At 37.1% G+C, this 18,541-nt stretch overlaps 1 protein-coding gene across 1 annotated transcript in view; it reads left to right on the forward strand.

Annotated features, from left to right (window-relative positions):
• Window positions 1-18,541, forward strand: part of myom3.L (myomesin 3 L homeolog) — a 60,303-nt gene that overhangs the window by 13,312 nt on the left and 28,450 nt on the right. Inside the window, exons 7-21 of the mRNA XM_041581913.1 lie at window positions 1,969-2,057; window positions 2,973-3,017; window positions 4,012-4,152; window positions 5,438-5,599; window positions 6,224-6,365; window positions 7,613-7,812; window positions 9,609-9,662; window positions 11,342-11,469; window positions 11,589-11,772; window positions 12,284-12,458; window positions 12,756-12,877; window positions 14,005-14,192; window positions 15,900-16,026; window positions 16,827-17,008; window positions 17,877-17,991. Coding sequence (XP_041437847.1) covers window positions 1,969-2,057; window positions 2,973-3,017; window positions 4,012-4,152; window positions 5,438-5,599; window positions 6,224-6,365; window positions 7,613-7,812; window positions 9,609-9,662; window positions 11,342-11,469; window positions 11,589-11,772; window positions 12,284-12,458; window positions 12,756-12,877; window positions 14,005-14,192; window positions 15,900-16,026; window positions 16,827-17,008; window positions 17,877-17,991 — 2,054 coding nt within the window. The remainder of the gene's footprint in view (window positions 1-1,968; window positions 2,058-2,972; window positions 3,018-4,011; window positions 4,153-5,437; window positions 5,600-6,223; window positions 6,366-7,612; window positions 7,813-9,608; window positions 9,663-11,341; window positions 11,470-11,588; window positions 11,773-12,283; window positions 12,459-12,755; window positions 12,878-14,004; window positions 14,193-15,899; window positions 16,027-16,826; window positions 17,009-17,876; window positions 17,992-18,541) is intronic.

Here is an 18,541-nt window from a genome sequence, read left to right on the forward strand (position 1 = left end):
AAAATATATCATTAAAGATTTCATAAACTGCAATAAAGTTTATGTTTTTAGAATGTACAGTGTTCCATATCCAAGACCACTAAAAAAATCATAAAAGAGAACACATATTGATATGAAGAAAAAAAGTCTTCAGTTTGACTCAAATACAGCTAGATATTTCAATCAGTGTTATGGAGGTGATGTCAATAGACTGCTGGTTATAGGTATTGATAAGCTGAAAAGAGGACTGAGAGGTGGAGATCCAGTCCCTAAACTTTTACAACTGGAGACAAAATGGATTTTTTTACTTACTTACCAGAATACAAGATGGTCTCAACAGTAAATATGATGTGACTTGTCTTTTCTTTAGCCACAGATCTTAGCCCATAAATCCATAATCACATGGTGAATATTTTGTGATTTACCTTTTTGATAAGTCTTAGGCTTTACTTCACATATATAGTATGCCATACTTTTTCATGTGAGCAATGAATTATAAGTCCTATAGGGTTGTCAGCTCCCTAGGTTTTCTCAAGCCTTTACAGAAAAACAACTGAAAACTATCATAGTGTAAGCAATCTCCATAACTAAGATCAATGCTGCACATATATTTCAGGGTAGTGTAGTGACGTAGTGTAGTGTAAAAAAGAGATGGCATGACATGCCTTTAGAAAACATCAGTGAAAAAAAAAGGCAGTGGAGGGCACTAGAAAACGACCTACTGTATGTGCCTTTATTTAACTAAAATCACTAGACATGTACAACTTTAAGGGGTCCTAAGAGCAGCCGGATCCCAATGCACCTGCACCGTTTGCCTCAGTAGGTATTACTTTATTTATAAAGATATAGCAAAATAGGCTGTAGTCCAGTGGTCCCCAACCCTTTTGCCCCAAGGACCAGTGTAAAGCCCTAATTTTTTTCAAGGACGGGGGGGTCCACTGCGCGCATCACATAAATTTTGCATGTGCATCGCAAGGAATTTGGCCATGCCTTGTCAAATTCGGACTTTGCTCATCAGCCCAGTTTAAGTATGTTCGCGGCCCTGTGGTTGGTGATCCCTGCTGTAGTCAGTTTTTGTAGCAGTTTAAAGACACATTTAAACATCCTATTTCTTGAGACTTCTAATACTGACTCTTTCATGCATCAAACAAGGGAAAGTTGCGCTCACCACTAATTTTTAAAAACATTAGGCTGGGGTGCAATGAGGCTGTGACCACAAAATACATATAGACAAATACAAGAGTCCTCTGCACTCAACCCATTATCAATATATTTAAGACAGCGACATTTTGTACATACTGCTACTGAAAAATGCCTTCCCTTTAAACAAAATAGGGATTGTTTGTCCATATAGTGCAATATATTTAAGATGGCCAACTACGTCAAAGTCATCCCATATCTGGCCAGTCCTATGCTTTCAGGCATCACACACATGCTCTGTGATTGACAGATCCCTTTAGTCTTGGTTCGAGGAGAGCAGTTTCATAAGTCTGAACCAGCAGTGCAAAAAAGGACAAATACAACTTGCATTACATTAACAAAATAAGCAATTAAGAACTATCATTGCCAAGAGAAATGGTTTTCTTATATTTTAAAAATATAGTCGTTTTTTTTTCTTCCTCTGCTAACTTTTCTCATCCCTCACACCTCATAGTGAGGCCATACATAAGCTGACCAGGGATTTCTGATAAATAAGCACAAATGCTTTATGGTCAAGTACAAAACGATTTGGCTAAACCTGTTTTTTTGACTGCAGAACGGGGGGAGCAAGTTCTGAGAGGGTCCCTTAGAAACCCCCCCCCCGCCTCCCAAGTTCCAGAAGTTGATGCAGTTGGGTTTGGGTAGGGGGGTTGTTTTGCCAGGAAGAAACGTTTCATGTGCTGGGTAAAAACTACCCCCACCCCACAGACTATAATCATATTCCACAGCCAATGGATGTCGACAATGCTTTGCTAAGGTCACTTACATGAAAGTTCTTTCTGTTTCCAGGTGCAGCCTAGAAGATTCAGCTGACTACAGTGTTGTGGTCTCAAATGCTTTTGGCCAAGCAACCTCATTTGCCAATGTGCTTGTAAAAAGCAAGTATATATTAAATCACATTTCTTTTATCAGAGCAAAGAATATTTTTCAGTCAGCAGTGTCCAAAGGAGAACTAAACCCTAAAAATGAATATGGCTAGAAATCCCATATTTTATATATTGAACATACTGAACCAACCTAAAGGTTCAGCATCTCTATAGTATTGATGATTCAGGCCTTTAAAGTTGTCACAGGAGTTTCCCATCTTGGATTTTGTTAGGAGTGTCTGTGACAAACGTATGCTCAGTATGTTCTGAGCAGCTGTTTAGAAGCTAAGCTTAGGGGTCATTGCAAATCATCATCAAGCAGAAAATTAAGTTTGCCTGTGATATAAACTGATGCTACAGGGCTGATCTGATGCTAACTGTGCTGGCTTATGAGGTTCCATGTACCAATAATCTGAATTATTTACTAATCAGCCTCAGCCTTATATGTTGACATTTATAGGTTATATATTCAGTATCTTGTGTGTCCCTAAGCTCAGATAAGTGACAGCAGCGTGAATTGACAGAAAAGAAGATGGAAAGCTACTGGGGGAGACACAGATCTTTACTGCTAAAGGGCTGTGGTTGCCTTGGGCGATAAACATAATGTACAACATGTCTAGCCTACTTCTTTTGTGAAGTTTAATTCTCCTTTAAGGGTAGGTTGTACAAGTTGTCTTTTGACAATATGTCAGAAAGTGTTACCAGTTACTGTTCCCTAAAAACATTTAATAAAATTGATATACCTGTATGTGCAGCATCTATTTTACATCAAACAAAAAGTAAAATTGCAACAAGGCATAGATGTCTGCATATGGTATAACTTTTCGTCCTGGGGATTTCACTTTTGTGCATTTTGTGGGCATAATTACCTTTACTGTATACAACAAATTGTTAGAATAAATTAAATTATACATATGTGTTTTTCAGAATATCAAGGGTTAAAATCTGGATGGGACTCCGTTTCATATCCATGTGAGTATAACCATACATTTAAAAAAAAAAATTTCAGGTACTGTGAGCTTGTCACTTTAGAGGTGTCAGGAACTTTTGTGTCATGTACATGCAAAAAAAACCCACAGTGTGCACCACATTTACCTGTGTAAACTACAGTTTTCCAGTAATTTAGGCTCATTTGACTTTACGGTTCTATTCTCTGCTGAAGGTGAAGCATCAGATACCACTGATGTCGTGTCTCATCCACTTAAATAGGAAATGCATTAAGGCTTCTGCACTGAAAACAATAACAGGACCATTTTTCGGCCTAATAAATGTGGACATATTTGCAGTGTCATGCCGTTCCCATTCAAGGGAAGAGAGCATGGTAGTGGAGACGGTTCGGAAAAGAATATACCAGTATGCCATAGCCCTGAAGTTTAGAGGGAACATTCTTCATGATTGAAAGTCTGGTCATATATTCTAAAAATTAGTACCTAAGTCTTAGTACTTAAATGGTTCTGTCCTTTCACAATTAATAACTTGAAATCTACAAAAAGGCAATCTATATAGCTTGTATATAAAAAAAAAAAAATAACTAAACGCTTTATTTTTCATATAATTTAGGCAAATCACTTTAAAGCATTCAAATCTAATTTTAAACTTTAATTATATTTATCTGAGATTACTGAGACACGTTCTATACATACAGTAATAACATGCCCGAGGCATTACCAAAATACCATCTATTTCACCTGATTCGTAGTAAAAACACACGAGTAATGCAGGAAGTTTGTGTCTATTTGTGTGTCTATTTCCTACTTGAATAAGGTGAAGTGTGAATTTTTTTATCTAGGGAAAATGTTAAAATAGAGTTTTATGATAAGCAAGACTATATTTAATGTACAAAGTAGCTTTAACATGATGTAAATTAAAACATGTAAAATTACTTATGGCTGTGTTAAAGGGTCACTATACCCATATATTTTCCTGCTTGCTGTGTCACACTCCATCATATGTCCTTATCTTGTAGCCCTATTACCAGTCTATGAAGGGGAATTTACAAGTCTTTTGAAGCCTGTGTTTACAAGAGAGAAAGAACCATTTACCCTGTCCTGTTTGGTGTCTTCCAACATCGAAAGGCATGTACAGAGCATTCAGTGGTATAGGGATGGTAAGTAATCTGTGTATGGTGGAGGATGCACATTAATTTGTTCTACATTTGTGCTACAATTCTTCATGCCTGAGTGAGGGGTATGCAAGTAAGGAAAAAAGCACAATGATTACAGCTGCACTCCTAAGGCTTAGTCATTAACATTAATGTATATCTAGGATGACAAAACACATTTTTGTCCACTTCTCAGACAATTAAGTGCTTTTTATGCCTGTAAGGAGGTGAAATTTATTTTATATTGTAAATATTGTGTAAATAGTTTGGCAATTTTAAATTCAGTCAGCAGGTGGCACTAACCACTAATGTTGGCCCGTAGGGCCTAAGAAGAACTGATGGAATTACATTCATGTCCAATGGAAAAGGGGCTGCACTTGGCTAGGATTAGGGTGAGTAGGAGCTTGGGGTGAGGATCAGTTCAGAGGTTGTTAGATAGTCGTAGATAGCAAGGGCAGCCTTTGGCCCAATGAGGAGGCAGTGATTGGGGATAGGACCCTGGGCAATTGTGCGCCAGGTAGGGATGGAACATTCTTCGTTGGTTAGTGAGAATCTACAGGCTGTAGTGAGACAGCCAGTTGAAGCTTGTACACTGTATGTGGACACAACAGAGGAAGGGAAGCCTAGAGTTGATGGGTCCCTGGAACAGTTTATGGCACTCCACTAGTGTTCATCCACATGACATGGGTACTGGAGGCTTCTGAGAGGAATGCTGTGAGAGTATGTGCGTGTTGGTGATTTGTAAATCAAGATATACCGAAGTTGGATCAGTTGTGCTATAATATATTGATTTGTATTTTGCCTTCCCCTTTTTTGGAGTTCCAGAATAAAATCTGCCTGGTTCATCGCATTGAAGTTTAAGATGTCATGTTACATAGTAAAGGCCTTTCTTGCTTTGGGCATTTTGACCATCACTGCCCTCTGATGCAGAACAGCGTTTCTCCTTTTGGAGAGCAGCAGTGGTCCTAATGTCCAGTGTTCCATAAGCTTAAAACTATTGATAATGAATTTATTCTTACAAACTGAATTTACTTTTCCATTCTCTGGACATGAAATTCCTCACTAAATTTACCTTCAAAGCCAAAACTTTACTAAGTACAGGGCATGTGCAAAGTGCAGAAAACATTGTCTGCCCCCAGAGCATTGTGCAGTGCAAAGCAATGCCTTAGACACAAAAGAGCTGCCCAGTATTAACTGGATTAAAAAAGTTAATGGGTGTTGTTATGCATATAGCAAGGCATGCATAATATGATAAAGGCATTGTAATAATTACATAAATATTCTGTTACAGGAGTGTTGCTGAAAGAGTCACAACGCAGAAAGATAGCATGCGATGGCTGTGACCTCTCTCTCAGTGCAGCGCCAGCTTTCAAAGAGGATGAAGGATTCTATACAGTTCAAATACCTTCTTCATCTGGCCATCAGGAGCAAAGTGCTTATGTTTTTGTTAGAGGTGTGTGAAAAGGAAAATACCTTGGGTTCCAATGTATTTTGTTCAGCTATTGTCCTATATAAATTTATATGTATCTGTTGACCTGTAACAGACCAATGTATTAAATCTTCTGGGTTCTATAGTACAGATATAGTATAGTATAGATGTTAAACCTCTAATCTAAAGTAATCATAAAAATCTCTAAAAATAGTATATTGGCAATTATATACCATATGCTGACAAAACTGAGCCTGATGTCCCATGTACATTGTATGTAACATTGATCTCAGATTGTGCTAAATCAGATAATCATTGCCACACCTATTCATTTATGTGTGTCAATGAATCCCAGGTAATTTCTCAAGTCTCATGTTGGGGGTTATTTACAATGATCTCAGATGCAAGTGCTAGAGCACCGATGGACACAAAGTTGCAGCTGTTCTAATTAAAGTAGCACTTCAAGCACTTCACTCAAATAGGACTTGTGGCCTTCCCTTTAGTATTTCAGTGTTTTCTGGATAATGGGTTTCCAGATACGAAATGCCTACCTATATGCAACAGTTGTTTAAATATGCAAAAAGTTTAAATCCAAGTAATAATTATATAATGCAAACACAGTTTTCTTTTGTTTCTGTATTTGAATAGATGCTAAGCCTGAAAAAGAAGGTGTTCCAGGGGCCCCTCTTTGTGTTCGGTGTTATGATATTAATAGAGATGGTGTGCTATTGGCTTGGACCCCTCCAAGTGATGACAGAGGAAGCCCTGTGATTGGTTATTATGTTGAGAAGTGAGTACAGTAGATAAGATACAGAAAAATTAAATAGGCCTGCCTGTTCAAGGGTAATTACATGATTTTTAACTATTTTTAACTATTTCTTCTATTTAAACAGGTTGCACGTATTAAAGTACTTTGAATTTTATAGAGTGGGAGATGCCATGTTTCCTGTCTTGTTAGACAACATAAACCTATATATAGTAAATATATATTGTATACAAACCCATACTATAGTAGAGGGTTTAGTTACAGGGTTATGTTACATTTCAAGCATTCACTTGGCTTTAACTATTAAATTGATTTTGTGGTTTAAATGTGTTTGCGTCCATACATTAAACAATAAAAAAGTAAACTATACCCCTGTGATTGAACTAGAGGTCTTTAAGTCTTCAGGGTGAATTTTTGATGCTGGCTAAAGACAAATACATTTTTTATGACATTGTTCTTTTTATTTTACTAAAGGGTCCGTTTGTAAGTCACTGAAAATTCAGTGTGTCAGTTAGGTGGTGTGCTATATAGAAAATGCCAAATAGCACTGAGCTACACAATCAAACAAAATTCCAAAAGAAAATAAATAGAAAAGTCATCTTACTGATAAATATGTATATATTACTTTTTTTCTTGAATCTGACTCACAATCCAGCTCATAGCCTTGATCCGTTCATCTGTTATCTGCTCAGTTAATGTTACAACTATATACCTGCATCCAGATCTGCACAGCAAGGCCAATAGGCAGTAACCACCACTGAGTGAAGTAGCCTAATGCAAATTTGTATAGTTCTGTTCACCACAAATCAGCATTGGGTCAAAGGTCTTGTTTACAATTGATTTAAAAATATATATACTTCAGTGATGATATATATTTGTTATTATTCTTATATCTTGTGTCTCACTGAAAAAATATTTTTTAATATATCATCTCTACAATGTATACAAATTCTGCATGAACCCAAGGTACAATTTTAGTGGGTCATAATATGACTTTGCTCTCATCTGGTCCAGTGACACATGGAACATAACTGCAACCAATAATAAATGATTTTGTGTACAAATCTAATGTGATTGTTATTCCCAGCAATGCAGACAAACTACCCAGAGCATCTCCATTACTGGTTACTGTGTACATGTACAGAGATTGATAGATTACAGTTAAAAAAATTCCCTGCAAGTGCATGAAAGAACAAGTGCTTGCTATGTTGCTTATGTACCATAACATCTGTCCAGTATGTTTCCAATGATCCTCACTGGTTTCTTGTCAGGTGTGACATCTCAACACATCAGTGGACACCATGTAGTGAAGTCCCGACGAAGATATGTAAGTTACCTGTTTCTGGGCTAACTAAAGGAAACACCTATCGGTTCAGAGTCAGAGCAATCAACCAGGTTGGGATTAGTCTTCCATCCAAGGCCAGTCAGCCAGTCACCATGATGGATCCTGCTGAGAAAGACAGATTGATAGGTTTGGATTCATGTTTTATATTAATCTGCAACAGTGGTTAACAACAGTAGATATCAGGGACATGTAACCTTATAGATATACCCTTATGCTGGTCCAATAAGATTTACAACTGGAAGGAAGGAATATCCTGCAATGTGCAATGGAGGTTATCAGTGATCAGAGTAGAACAGGCTTAATGCTTTCAAACAACCTGCTGTGATCCAGCATTATATAGACAAATTCCTTTATTTGTAACATACAAAGTTAAACAAGTAGAACCTGTAATGAAATTTACCCCGATCATTCCAAAATACTAAATATATAATAAATAAAATGTAGTAATAAAATCACATTACTCCTGCAAAAAGATTCCAGATACTTAAAGGGGTTGTTCGCTTTTTGAGTTAAGTTTTAGTATAATGTAGAGAGGGATATTCTGAGACAATCTGCAATTGGTTGCAAAAGTTATTTAGCTTTATATTCTGCAGCTCATTAATTTGCATTTTAAGCAATCTAGTAGCTAGGTTCCAAATTACCCTAGCAACCATGCATTAATTTGAATAAGAGACTGGAATATGAATAGCAGAGGACTTACTAGAAAGATAAGAAATAGAAATTAGCAATAACAATACATGTGTAGCCTTACAGAGCATTTGCTTTTTAGATGTAGTCAGCGTCGCCTAGAAGAGTCAGAAGAAAAAAGCAAATAATTCTAAAATTATAAAGAAAACCAATTGAAAAGTTGCTTAGAATTGGCCATTCTATAACATACTTAAAGTTAACGTAAAGGTGAACAGTGTCGGACTGGGATGCCAGGGGACCACCAGAAAACCCTAGACTGTGGGCCCACTTTTTAAACTATTATTCCTCCTCTTCTCACTCAACCTCTTTATTCTCCTAGTCTTTTAATCTACTTACTATATTCTTGCATCATTAAGCTTTTTTTCCCCATAAAGAAATAGGGAATGACCATGAAATAGACTAAATGTTTAGAAGCAAGAGGGCCCAATAACACCCAGGCCCATCGGAAGTTTTCCTGGTATGCCGGTGGGCCAGTCCGACACTGAAGGTGAACCATAATGTAGCTTGTTAGGTTTAAGTAGAAATAAACATTTATCCTAAATCTAAGTCCAACTGATCAAGGCTGGGCTTGAATGTGATCAGGTTGGGCCCCCCAATGACACCATTGAATTTATACATATTGCTGTCCTAGGCATGCCTGGCCCCTCTCCATTCCAGCTTGTGCATATGCAAAAGTCAATGCACATGTGTCTTTTATGATGGACTTTACAGCAAGTATCTGTTGGTGGGCTAAGAAGTTTGAATATTTTTGGAACTAGTTTTTTCTATATATGGCATTAAAGGGCTGTCCCCGCTCCAAAACTACTGGACAAAGCATGGCCGTCTGGTACCTATATAGGAAATACAGTCCGGCCCTAAGGAGATACACCACCATTAAGAAACCACTGCATCTAACATCTGCATCTAATTCTCAGGGAATACTAATACTACTAAACTGCTCTAATTGAGTACAAAATGCAGCATATATGCTATTATAATGGTTCTCATGGTGAGGAGGATCTTTTGAATGAGGTTTCACCCCCTTCTTTTACCCTCTTTTGAGTGCTTAACTATGTTTACAAAGCTTGTCATGAGGACCAAATTGATATGAATATCTTAGGTAAACCATGAAGGTGGAGGTTTTTGCTCTGGGGTTCAGGTTTACAGGTATCACATCTTTCGACAGACCTACTGTTAACAAATAATACAAATAACAAAAGCTGCCTGGATTGCTGCTAAATCTCAGTTCTCTCTAGTGATCCCGTATGATGAACAAAGGACAATCACAGTTTGTAGAGATGATCTTCAAGGTAAGTTACATTCGCCCACCACTTCCTTTATGTTACTAATTGTTCGCCCACCACTTCCTTTATGTTACTAATTGTTCTTTTTTTGCAATCAGACAAAAATATAAATTGTAAGTTAGGAATCAGTGTGTATCAATGAGTATTTTACAAATAGTCCTAAACAATACAGTTACACATAGGGGCAGATTCACTAAGCTCGAGTGAAGGATTCGAATGAAAAATACTTCGAATTTCGAAGTATTTTTTTGGTACTTCGACCATCGAATTGGTTAAATTCGTTCGAATTCGAACGAAATCGAACGAATCGAACGAAAAATCGTTCGACTATTCGACCATTCGATAGTCGAAGTACTTGCCCTTTAAAAAAAACTTCGACCCCCTACTTCGGCAGGTAAAACCTACCGAAGTCAATGTTAGCCTATGGGGAAGGTCCCCATAGGCTTGCTAACCTTTTTTTGATCGAAGGATTTTCGTTCGATCGTTGGATTCAAATCCTTCGAATCGTTCGATTCGAAGGATTTAATCGTTCGATCGAACGAAAAATCCTTCGATCGATCGAACGAAGGATTAGCGCTAAATCCTTCGACTTCGATATTCGAAGTCGAAGGATTTCAATTCGAGGGTCGAATTTCGAAGTATTTTTAACTTCGAAATTCGACCCTTAGTGAATCTGCCCCTAAGTACCATAGTCATGTAAGCTCCTTATATAAGGAAAATATTTGTTAAAGTGCTGGTATAAACCTATATATGAGCACAATAAAAATATACTTTATTCATTTTAACTTATTTAAAAATATATACCCTAGTGGTTTACTATTATACAAGAGCTAATAGAAAACTGTTTTGTTTTTCACTTAATTCCTGTTCCTACTCCCCATTAAACTAGGCCATTTGTTCAAATGGCAATACCAAATGATGAGATCATTTGCCCCGCAATTAATCTCTTCTATCGCAGAAAAGTAGCTGCATAAGCTTCCACAGCAGCTAAGATGCAAAATGCCGCTACTTTCCGAAATAACCTGAAGTTTCCTCGCGAGGAAACTTTGGGCAGTTTTGTGCCATGTATGCTTCCCCAGCGGCAATTTGCATGTTAGCTGCTGGGAAAGCATTTGGAGAAGATTAGTCACCCAAGCTAGAGGGGACAGCTAATGCATAAAGTGAGCCTTTGTTAGGTCTTTGCTTTATACAATTGTTTCTCTTATTCAAACAGTTGCTTTATACTGTTTTATAAATGAGCCCCATATGGCAATAAAAAGTGGTTTATTTTTAAGATGAAGTTATAAAATGAAGGTGGTTTCATTGTATTCATTAGTTCAAAAAATAACAAAAAACAACAAAAAACAGATATTTTCTAACTAAAACAATATGCAAAAACAGTATGTTCAGTACAAACCCTATTCATTGTGCTCATGTTGAAAAAGTGGGTATACTGCCCATTATAATTAGTGGCAAATGTCAAGTCACTCTGTTCACCTGAAATAATAACATCAATCTGTTTAATCTATACTACTGGCCTTCAGTAACTTTGTTGAAATGATAGCATATTCTACTGTATATACAGTATATTTATATATATATATATATATATATATATATATATATATATATATATATAAATATATATATATATATATATATAATTATTATATTCTTTTTGTATGCCTCTGCACTAATCAAAACAGAATCTGTCAAATTGCCTTTGCCACCAACAAATGTCCATGCTTCTGAGATCCATGAAGACTATATCGTTTTATGTTGGGATGAACCTGATCCGCATGGGAAAGAGCTTCTTTCTTATTATGTAGAACAGGTAAGGACCCCACAATATGTAGCCAAGGAATGTCAGAGCATGAAAGGCAGTGCTATTCCTGGTACCTACATGACCTGCACAAGCATTAATATCCACATTTTTTTTTCTCTCTTAACCAGGCCATTTCAGGCACCAACAACTGGCAAAGGATAATGCTGGAAACAACACTGAATTCTCCAAGGTGCTCTCTGCTTCATCTTGATAAAAGCAAATCTTACTGTTTTCGAGTACGATCTGCAAATAAATTTGGAGTAAGCGGACCGTCAGACCCAAGTGAACCCATCTCTCCCAAAGCAACGTTAGGTAACAACTTCTAATAACATATTGATTGTGGAGTACTTTTCTTTTTTTTAACTTTCTTTAAAAGAATATGTTCAATAACATGGCGAATAAAAGATTGCTGTGGTATTTATAGAACTATGTGTCCTGACCAGGACCGGACTGAGAATTAAAATAGGCCCTGGCATTTCAGGTACACAGAGGCCCAATCAGCCCATACAGCCCCCACCAGCCTACTAAATACTGATAAATAGTATCTTTGTTTGCCCTGTTTAGCTCAAGAAGTAAGAAAAACATAGATTTTTCTTGGTTAAAAAAATAGACAAAAAGGATATTCAGCACAAGCCCTTTTCAATTAACTCATGTTGAACGAGGGGATATACTGCCCCTTTAAAGAAGCCACTAGAAATCTTGGTCAAGCCACTTTTTTGTCCATCTGTTTAGAAAATGCATGAAACATATATCAACACACAGGCACTAGGTTAAAACATTTTGCAAATAGTTTCTAATTTTATGAATATTTTCTTAACTATAGCCATCCCTCCAGCACCTGGGCATATCATTGCCTTCAGAGACACAAACACATCTGCAGTGGTACAGTGGCAAAAGGTAGAGGGTGATCCTGAGATTCTGGGTTATTACTTATATAGTCGACTTGCAGGAGAAGAGGAATGGCAGACAGTAAACAACAAGCCTTTGCAAGGCACACGGTAAGCAATTGTTGCATTCCACCAAAACTCAGCACAGATATTATTCTTTCCTGCTTACTATTTGTTAGGGACCTGTCATGGGTGAAGCCTGGAACTGAAAGGTATCACTGATACTAGGGAGAGAGAGTTATTATAAACATAAATTACCTTTAGCACATACCTACCAGCAACTAATAGACTGAATTTCTGTATCATTTAACTGTATTAGATCATATTTATATTTTTAGCTGTTTTTAACTGTGTTTACAGTCTCCATTGAATGTATGTTTACAGTGTAAAGGCAAATATTTTTTGCAGGTTTACTGTTCCTGAGCTACAGACTGGAAAGCAGTATGAGTTCTGTGTGAGAGCAGTTAATGAAGCAGGGCTAAGTGAACGGTCCCCTCCATCTGAGCCAATCAGCATCAGTGAGGCTATCTGTATGTATATCATGATTGTACTAATGTTATAAATTAGAATTAATATGAGGTCAAATAATCAACGGGACTGATGCAACTTTTATTAATCACTTAATTTCAGGACTGCAGCATCCCCAATATGAAAATGGAAATACATTTTTAAGATTTTATGGGATATTCTTTCAGAGAAACATAAGGAGTCATTCATGACCCAGGGGTGTTCATTCTGGAAGCATTTCTGCCCCCCTGCATGCTGTTCTCATCACTTAACCTCAGATGCAAAATCCAGAGCTCAATAACAAGGGAAGCATTAGCCTGTCCTTACTGCCTGTCACAAAGGACAGGGCCCCAAAGCTTGCTGTGCCTCCTGATACTCCATACCTTGTAAGTGTGGATGACATGCAAGGTACAGGGGGAAGGGGGGGCTACGTGCCTCCTTTGCCAAGCCCTCTTGAACAAAGCGCTATCTAACACAGGAAGCATCCCATTTAGGGCGGAGTCTGCAGACTATTTGCACAATGCCCTGTGCAGTGGCCAAAGTGCAAAAAAAATTGTCTGGTTGCGGCCTTTTTTTGCCCTTTTTACACTGCATGGTGCATTGTAAATGAGTCCTATTATCTTTATATAATTGACTGTAACATATTCAGGTGAGATAATGAATTAAATGAAGAAAAGTATAAGAAGCCCTATACTTATTTAAAATAATCAGGTCAAAGCCCTACATTGTAAAAATGTAGGGCTTTTTACAGCAATATATGTAAAACTGCTCAAATAAAACTAGAACAACTTTCATTTCCATATCTACTTTAAAAATATTCCAACACTCAATACAATGAGTTATACCATTGCAGGTATGACATTTATGTTGGGACATTTATCAATGTGCCTTATGTATACATGGTGGCCATTGGGAAACATTGCTCTTTTTGTCAGCTGTCTGGGGTCACAAATAATGCTTTATAGATTGGTTTATCAAAATTCTAACCATTTATTTAGTAAAAAGATCCAAAATACATATTCAGTTACATAATTTTCTATTAAAATAAAAAAGAGAACAAGGGCGCATTCATACCAGGTATAGACTGTTATATTATCATTATGAGCTGTACCACTTTAAATCCAGCTGGTTAGCAGTGATTTTCTTGCAGATTGTCCCTCTGCTCCTTATGGCTTTGCACTCTTGTGCTGTGGAAAAGATGAAATGACCATAAGCTGGAAAGCTCCAAAGTTCACTGCTGGAAGGAATGTCCTTGGCTACTTTCTAGACCAGCATGATTCCTTAGAAGTGACTTGGCAAGAAGTGAACAGTCAACCAATCCCCAAGAGGATATGCAAGGTAATATAAAAAGTCCAGGAAATTTTATGTGGCTTAGTAAACACCTTACCCATTAGCAATACTTTATTTAAGGGAAAAAAAAGAAAATGAAAAGCTTTACCTTAAAGGGATACTGTCATGGGAAAAAAAATATTTCAAAATAAATCAGTTAATAGTGCTGCTCCAGCAGAATTCTGCACTGAAATCCATTTCTCAAAAGAGCAAACAGATTTTTTTATATTCAATTTTGAAATCTGACACGGGGCTAGACATTTTGTCAATTTCCCAGCTGCCCCAAGTCATGTGACTTGTGCTCTGATAAACTTCAATCACTCTTTACTGCTGTACTGCAAGTTGGAGTAATATTACCCCCTCCCTTTCCCCCCTCCAGCAGCCTAACAACAGAACAATGGGAAGGTAACCAGATAAGGCTAAGGCCACAGTAGGCGATAGCACCGCGATTTGACTCGCGGCGACTTTTCGCCGCGACTTTTAAGCCGCAATCGCTGGGGAAACTTTTGCGCTGGCGTCTATGGGGAATCGCGAAAAATCGCCAGCGTAAAAACACACGCGGCGATCTTTTTTCTATTGTCGCTCGAAATCGCCTAGCGAGGCAATTTCGAGCGACAGTAGAGAAAAGATCGCCGCGTGTGTTTTTACGCTGGTGATTTTTCGCGATTCCCCATAGACGCCAGCGCAAAAGTTTCCCCAGCGATTGCGGCTTAAAAAGTCGCCGCGAGTCAAATCGCTGCGCTATCGCCTAGTGTGGCCTTAGCCTTACAGCTCCCTAACACAAGATAACAGCTGCCTGGTAGATCTAAGAACAGCACTTAATAGTAAAAACCCATGTCCCACTGAGACACATTCAGTTACATTGAGAAGGAAAAACAGCAGCCTGCCAGAAAGCATTTCTCTCCTAAAGTGCAGGCACAAGTCACATGACCAGGGGCAGCTGGGAAATTTGACAAAATGTCTAGCCCCATGTCAGATTTCAAAATTGAATATAAAAAAAATCTGTTTGCTCTTTTGAGAAATGGATTTCAGTGCAGAATTCTGCTGGAGCAGCACTATTAACCGATTTACTTTGAAAAAAATGTTTTTTCCCATGACAGTATCCCTTTAACTAAAGGTCCTGTTTATAAAATATCAAAGAAGAAAAATATCAAAATGTGCAGATTTAACCAATATTTTCAACTTTGCCTTTTTTAAAAAATGTTTAAGTCCTGCACAGCTTTGATGTATTTTCAACTTAGTACAGGTATTAGACCTGTTGTCCAGAATGCTCAGGACCTGGGGCTTTCTGGATAACGGATCTTTCTTTCTAGTCTACTAGAAAATCATGTCAACATTAAATAAACCCAATAGACTGGTTGTGCTTCCAATAAGGATTGATTATATCTTAGTTTCAAGTACAAGGTACTGCTTTATTTTTACAGAGAAAAAGGAAATCATTTTAAAAAATTTGGATTATTTGGATAAAATGGAGTCTATGAGAGCCTTTCCTTAATTCGGTACTTCCTGGATAACGTGTTTCTGGATCCCATACCTGTAATATTTTTCTACTTTCACTAAATTTCTATTTCTACATCTGCAATGATTGTCGCATCTATCAGTAACCATGAACAATTACTTGCAATTTACCTTTAACTAATTAGCCTTCAGAATAACTGTAATCAGGGCACCTTGAAAATGTTTCAGACTGTAATAAAGGTTCTGATTGCTGTCAAGGTAACAGATCTGACTGAAGGCCATTTTTATGAGTTCCGAGCGAAAGCCTTGAACTCATCTGGCGTTGGAAGGATGTCAGAGCCAAGCGAACTGTTTAAATGTGAAGAGTGGACAATGCCAGAACCAGGTAGTGTACAAATCACTGTTCCCTATATCTGTGCTTTCACTTTCTATGCATTTTCTATGTACAGAATAACATTTTTTAACAAGATGAGCTTTAGGGGGGCTTTTCACTTACATGAGCAAAAGTGCAGGAAGAAAGATTTTAATGAACAGCACCAAAAGTAGGAGAAATGGAGCATTACTTGTTAGAAATGTTAGGAGTTCTTTTTTAGCAGTAGCCTAATGTGACACAGGTAGGTGGAAATATGTAGACGTATTTTGGTAATGGTAGATAATAGTTGTCCTCTACCTGCATTGAATAATGGAGTACTAAAGAACCAGGTCATATTTTGCTTATGGCTGAAGTCAACAACAGGCACAGGATGCTGTGGTACTTGCACAAGCCTCAAAAAAGATGCTGATTGGACTTTTGTTTCTGATCCAGTCATTAGTCATGTATCTGTTCTTTAATATGAATACATCAGCTGTACACAACCTACTTCTACAATGCACTATAGCTCTGGACAGAACAGAAAAGAACAGACTCAACCTGACACAAAATTCTCTAGTGCACGTTACAGAAAGCCTCCCATAAGGACATTGTATAAACTAAAGTATCGCTTACTAAAACCACCTGCACAAATACAAGAAATATATTTCCCTTACATGTAGGCAAATTTACATTAAAATTACATTGGTGCCATGCAAACAATTAATTATAGGAAGCCACTCTTCATTCCAGGGACCAATAACATGAAATGAACAGATTCATCGGATGAATTTACACAGTATATGTTTTGGCATTTAGTGCAAATATAATTACAGGTCCTCCCTACGATGTCAGCTGTACAGAGGTGCGGAACTCTTCCCTTATGTTACAATGGGAAGCTCCAATTTACACAGGAATTGGTCCAGTCACTGGCTATATCATAGAAATCCGAGAGCATGGTTCTGGATTGGACTGGAAGAGGATTAATGAAAATCTAGTATCTGACACACATATGAGAGTAAGCACAGAAATAAAAAGGAATGAATTATTCATCTTTAGCTTGGCATTCAAACTATGTGGCCATGCTAATAAAACATTTTTAAATCATTAGGTTGGGGTGATATAAGGGTGCACCCCGGTGATCCCAGTAGTGGCCAATAAAAAAGCAACTATTTTAACCCGGAAAAACAATGGTGCAGGTAAAACCTAGTCCCTGTGTAAAATGTATAATGTATAATGAAGCTAAAGAATTCTAAATGAATCAATGAAAGTAAGTGTAGCACTGGACAGATATGGGATGACTTAATTAACAAATATATTGCAATATATGGACATATCATCTCTCTTTTGTTTAAAGGGAAGGGCATTTTTAGTAGCATTTTTTAGTAGCTGTATGCACAAAATGTCTATGGGGGTGATATATCAAAAGTGAATTACTTCAATGAATCATATGTACGATATTTATTAGGCTTAAAAAATTTGTAAAGTTTGACTATAAAACTTCACCATCGAAAAGCTGTTCATGAGTTCATGTAGAAGTCAATGGGAGCCGTCTATGGCAATTTCTAGGCGTTTTTTGCAAGCTTTTCGAATTCTCTGACCCATAGAAAATTATAAATAGATTAAAACATTTTTAAAAATTAGAGTTTATTTGGAGTTTATTATATCTAACATTACACAAACTCGAATTTTAATAAAAGCCCCACTAATGTTCTTGATTAAATAGATAATTTAAAAGCACAGAGCTCCTGCTCTAGTTCACTCTACCTGCATAGATAACTCTAGGGTAATATAGAGTTGTATCCTTAAAGGTTTTCACATCTAGCATTAAAATGCTATTTAAGACATATAATAGAGCTTACTCTCTTTTCAATTTGTTTTTTTAGATACCTGATTTGGAAAAAGGAAAATGTTATGAACTTCGTGTGATAGGAGTTAATGCAGCAGGACCGGGAATGCCATCTCTGCCCTGTGATCCAGTAGTTGCTGAAACTAAACCAGGTTAAGTAGCATGTGCATGGAGAAAGGGATATCTGCTCTGTTGATACATAAGATTTTGTTGGGTTCAATTCAACTATATGCAATTAATTGTTTTTCTCATTATAGTTTTACATAGCATAGACTTGTCCAATAGGATCTGTTATCCAGAAACCCATTATCCAAAAAATGTAAAAAAATATTTTTAAAAATGACTTTTTCTCTGCAGCAATAAAGTTTGTACTTTACATTATAATGAATCCCTACTCATACCACATTTGAAAATTGTAAAGAGGGACAAAAAGTTCTGCCAAGTATAGCACAGTGAAAAATTATTTGACCATGCCCATTTTGTGACCACATCCCCTAAATACCATGTCCATTTTACAAAATTGGGCAGGTTATGGAAAGTCTGAACACATTTCTGGGGGTTTTAGAGTCAGGTTTTATTACAGTTTTGCTAATGAAGGTGAATTGCCCTTTAAGCTGTAAGTCTCAATCCTCTTAAAGGATAAGTAAACCTTTAAAATAAGCGATTTTAAAATTGATGAGAGTGCTATTCTAAGCACTTTTG

Source organism: Xenopus laevis, chromosome 2L (genome assembly GCF_017654675.1).
Source record: "Xenopus laevis strain J_2021 chromosome 2L, Xenopus_laevis_v10.1, whole genome shotgun sequence".
NCBI lineage: Eukaryota > Metazoa > Chordata > Amphibia > Anura > Pipidae > Xenopus > Xenopus laevis.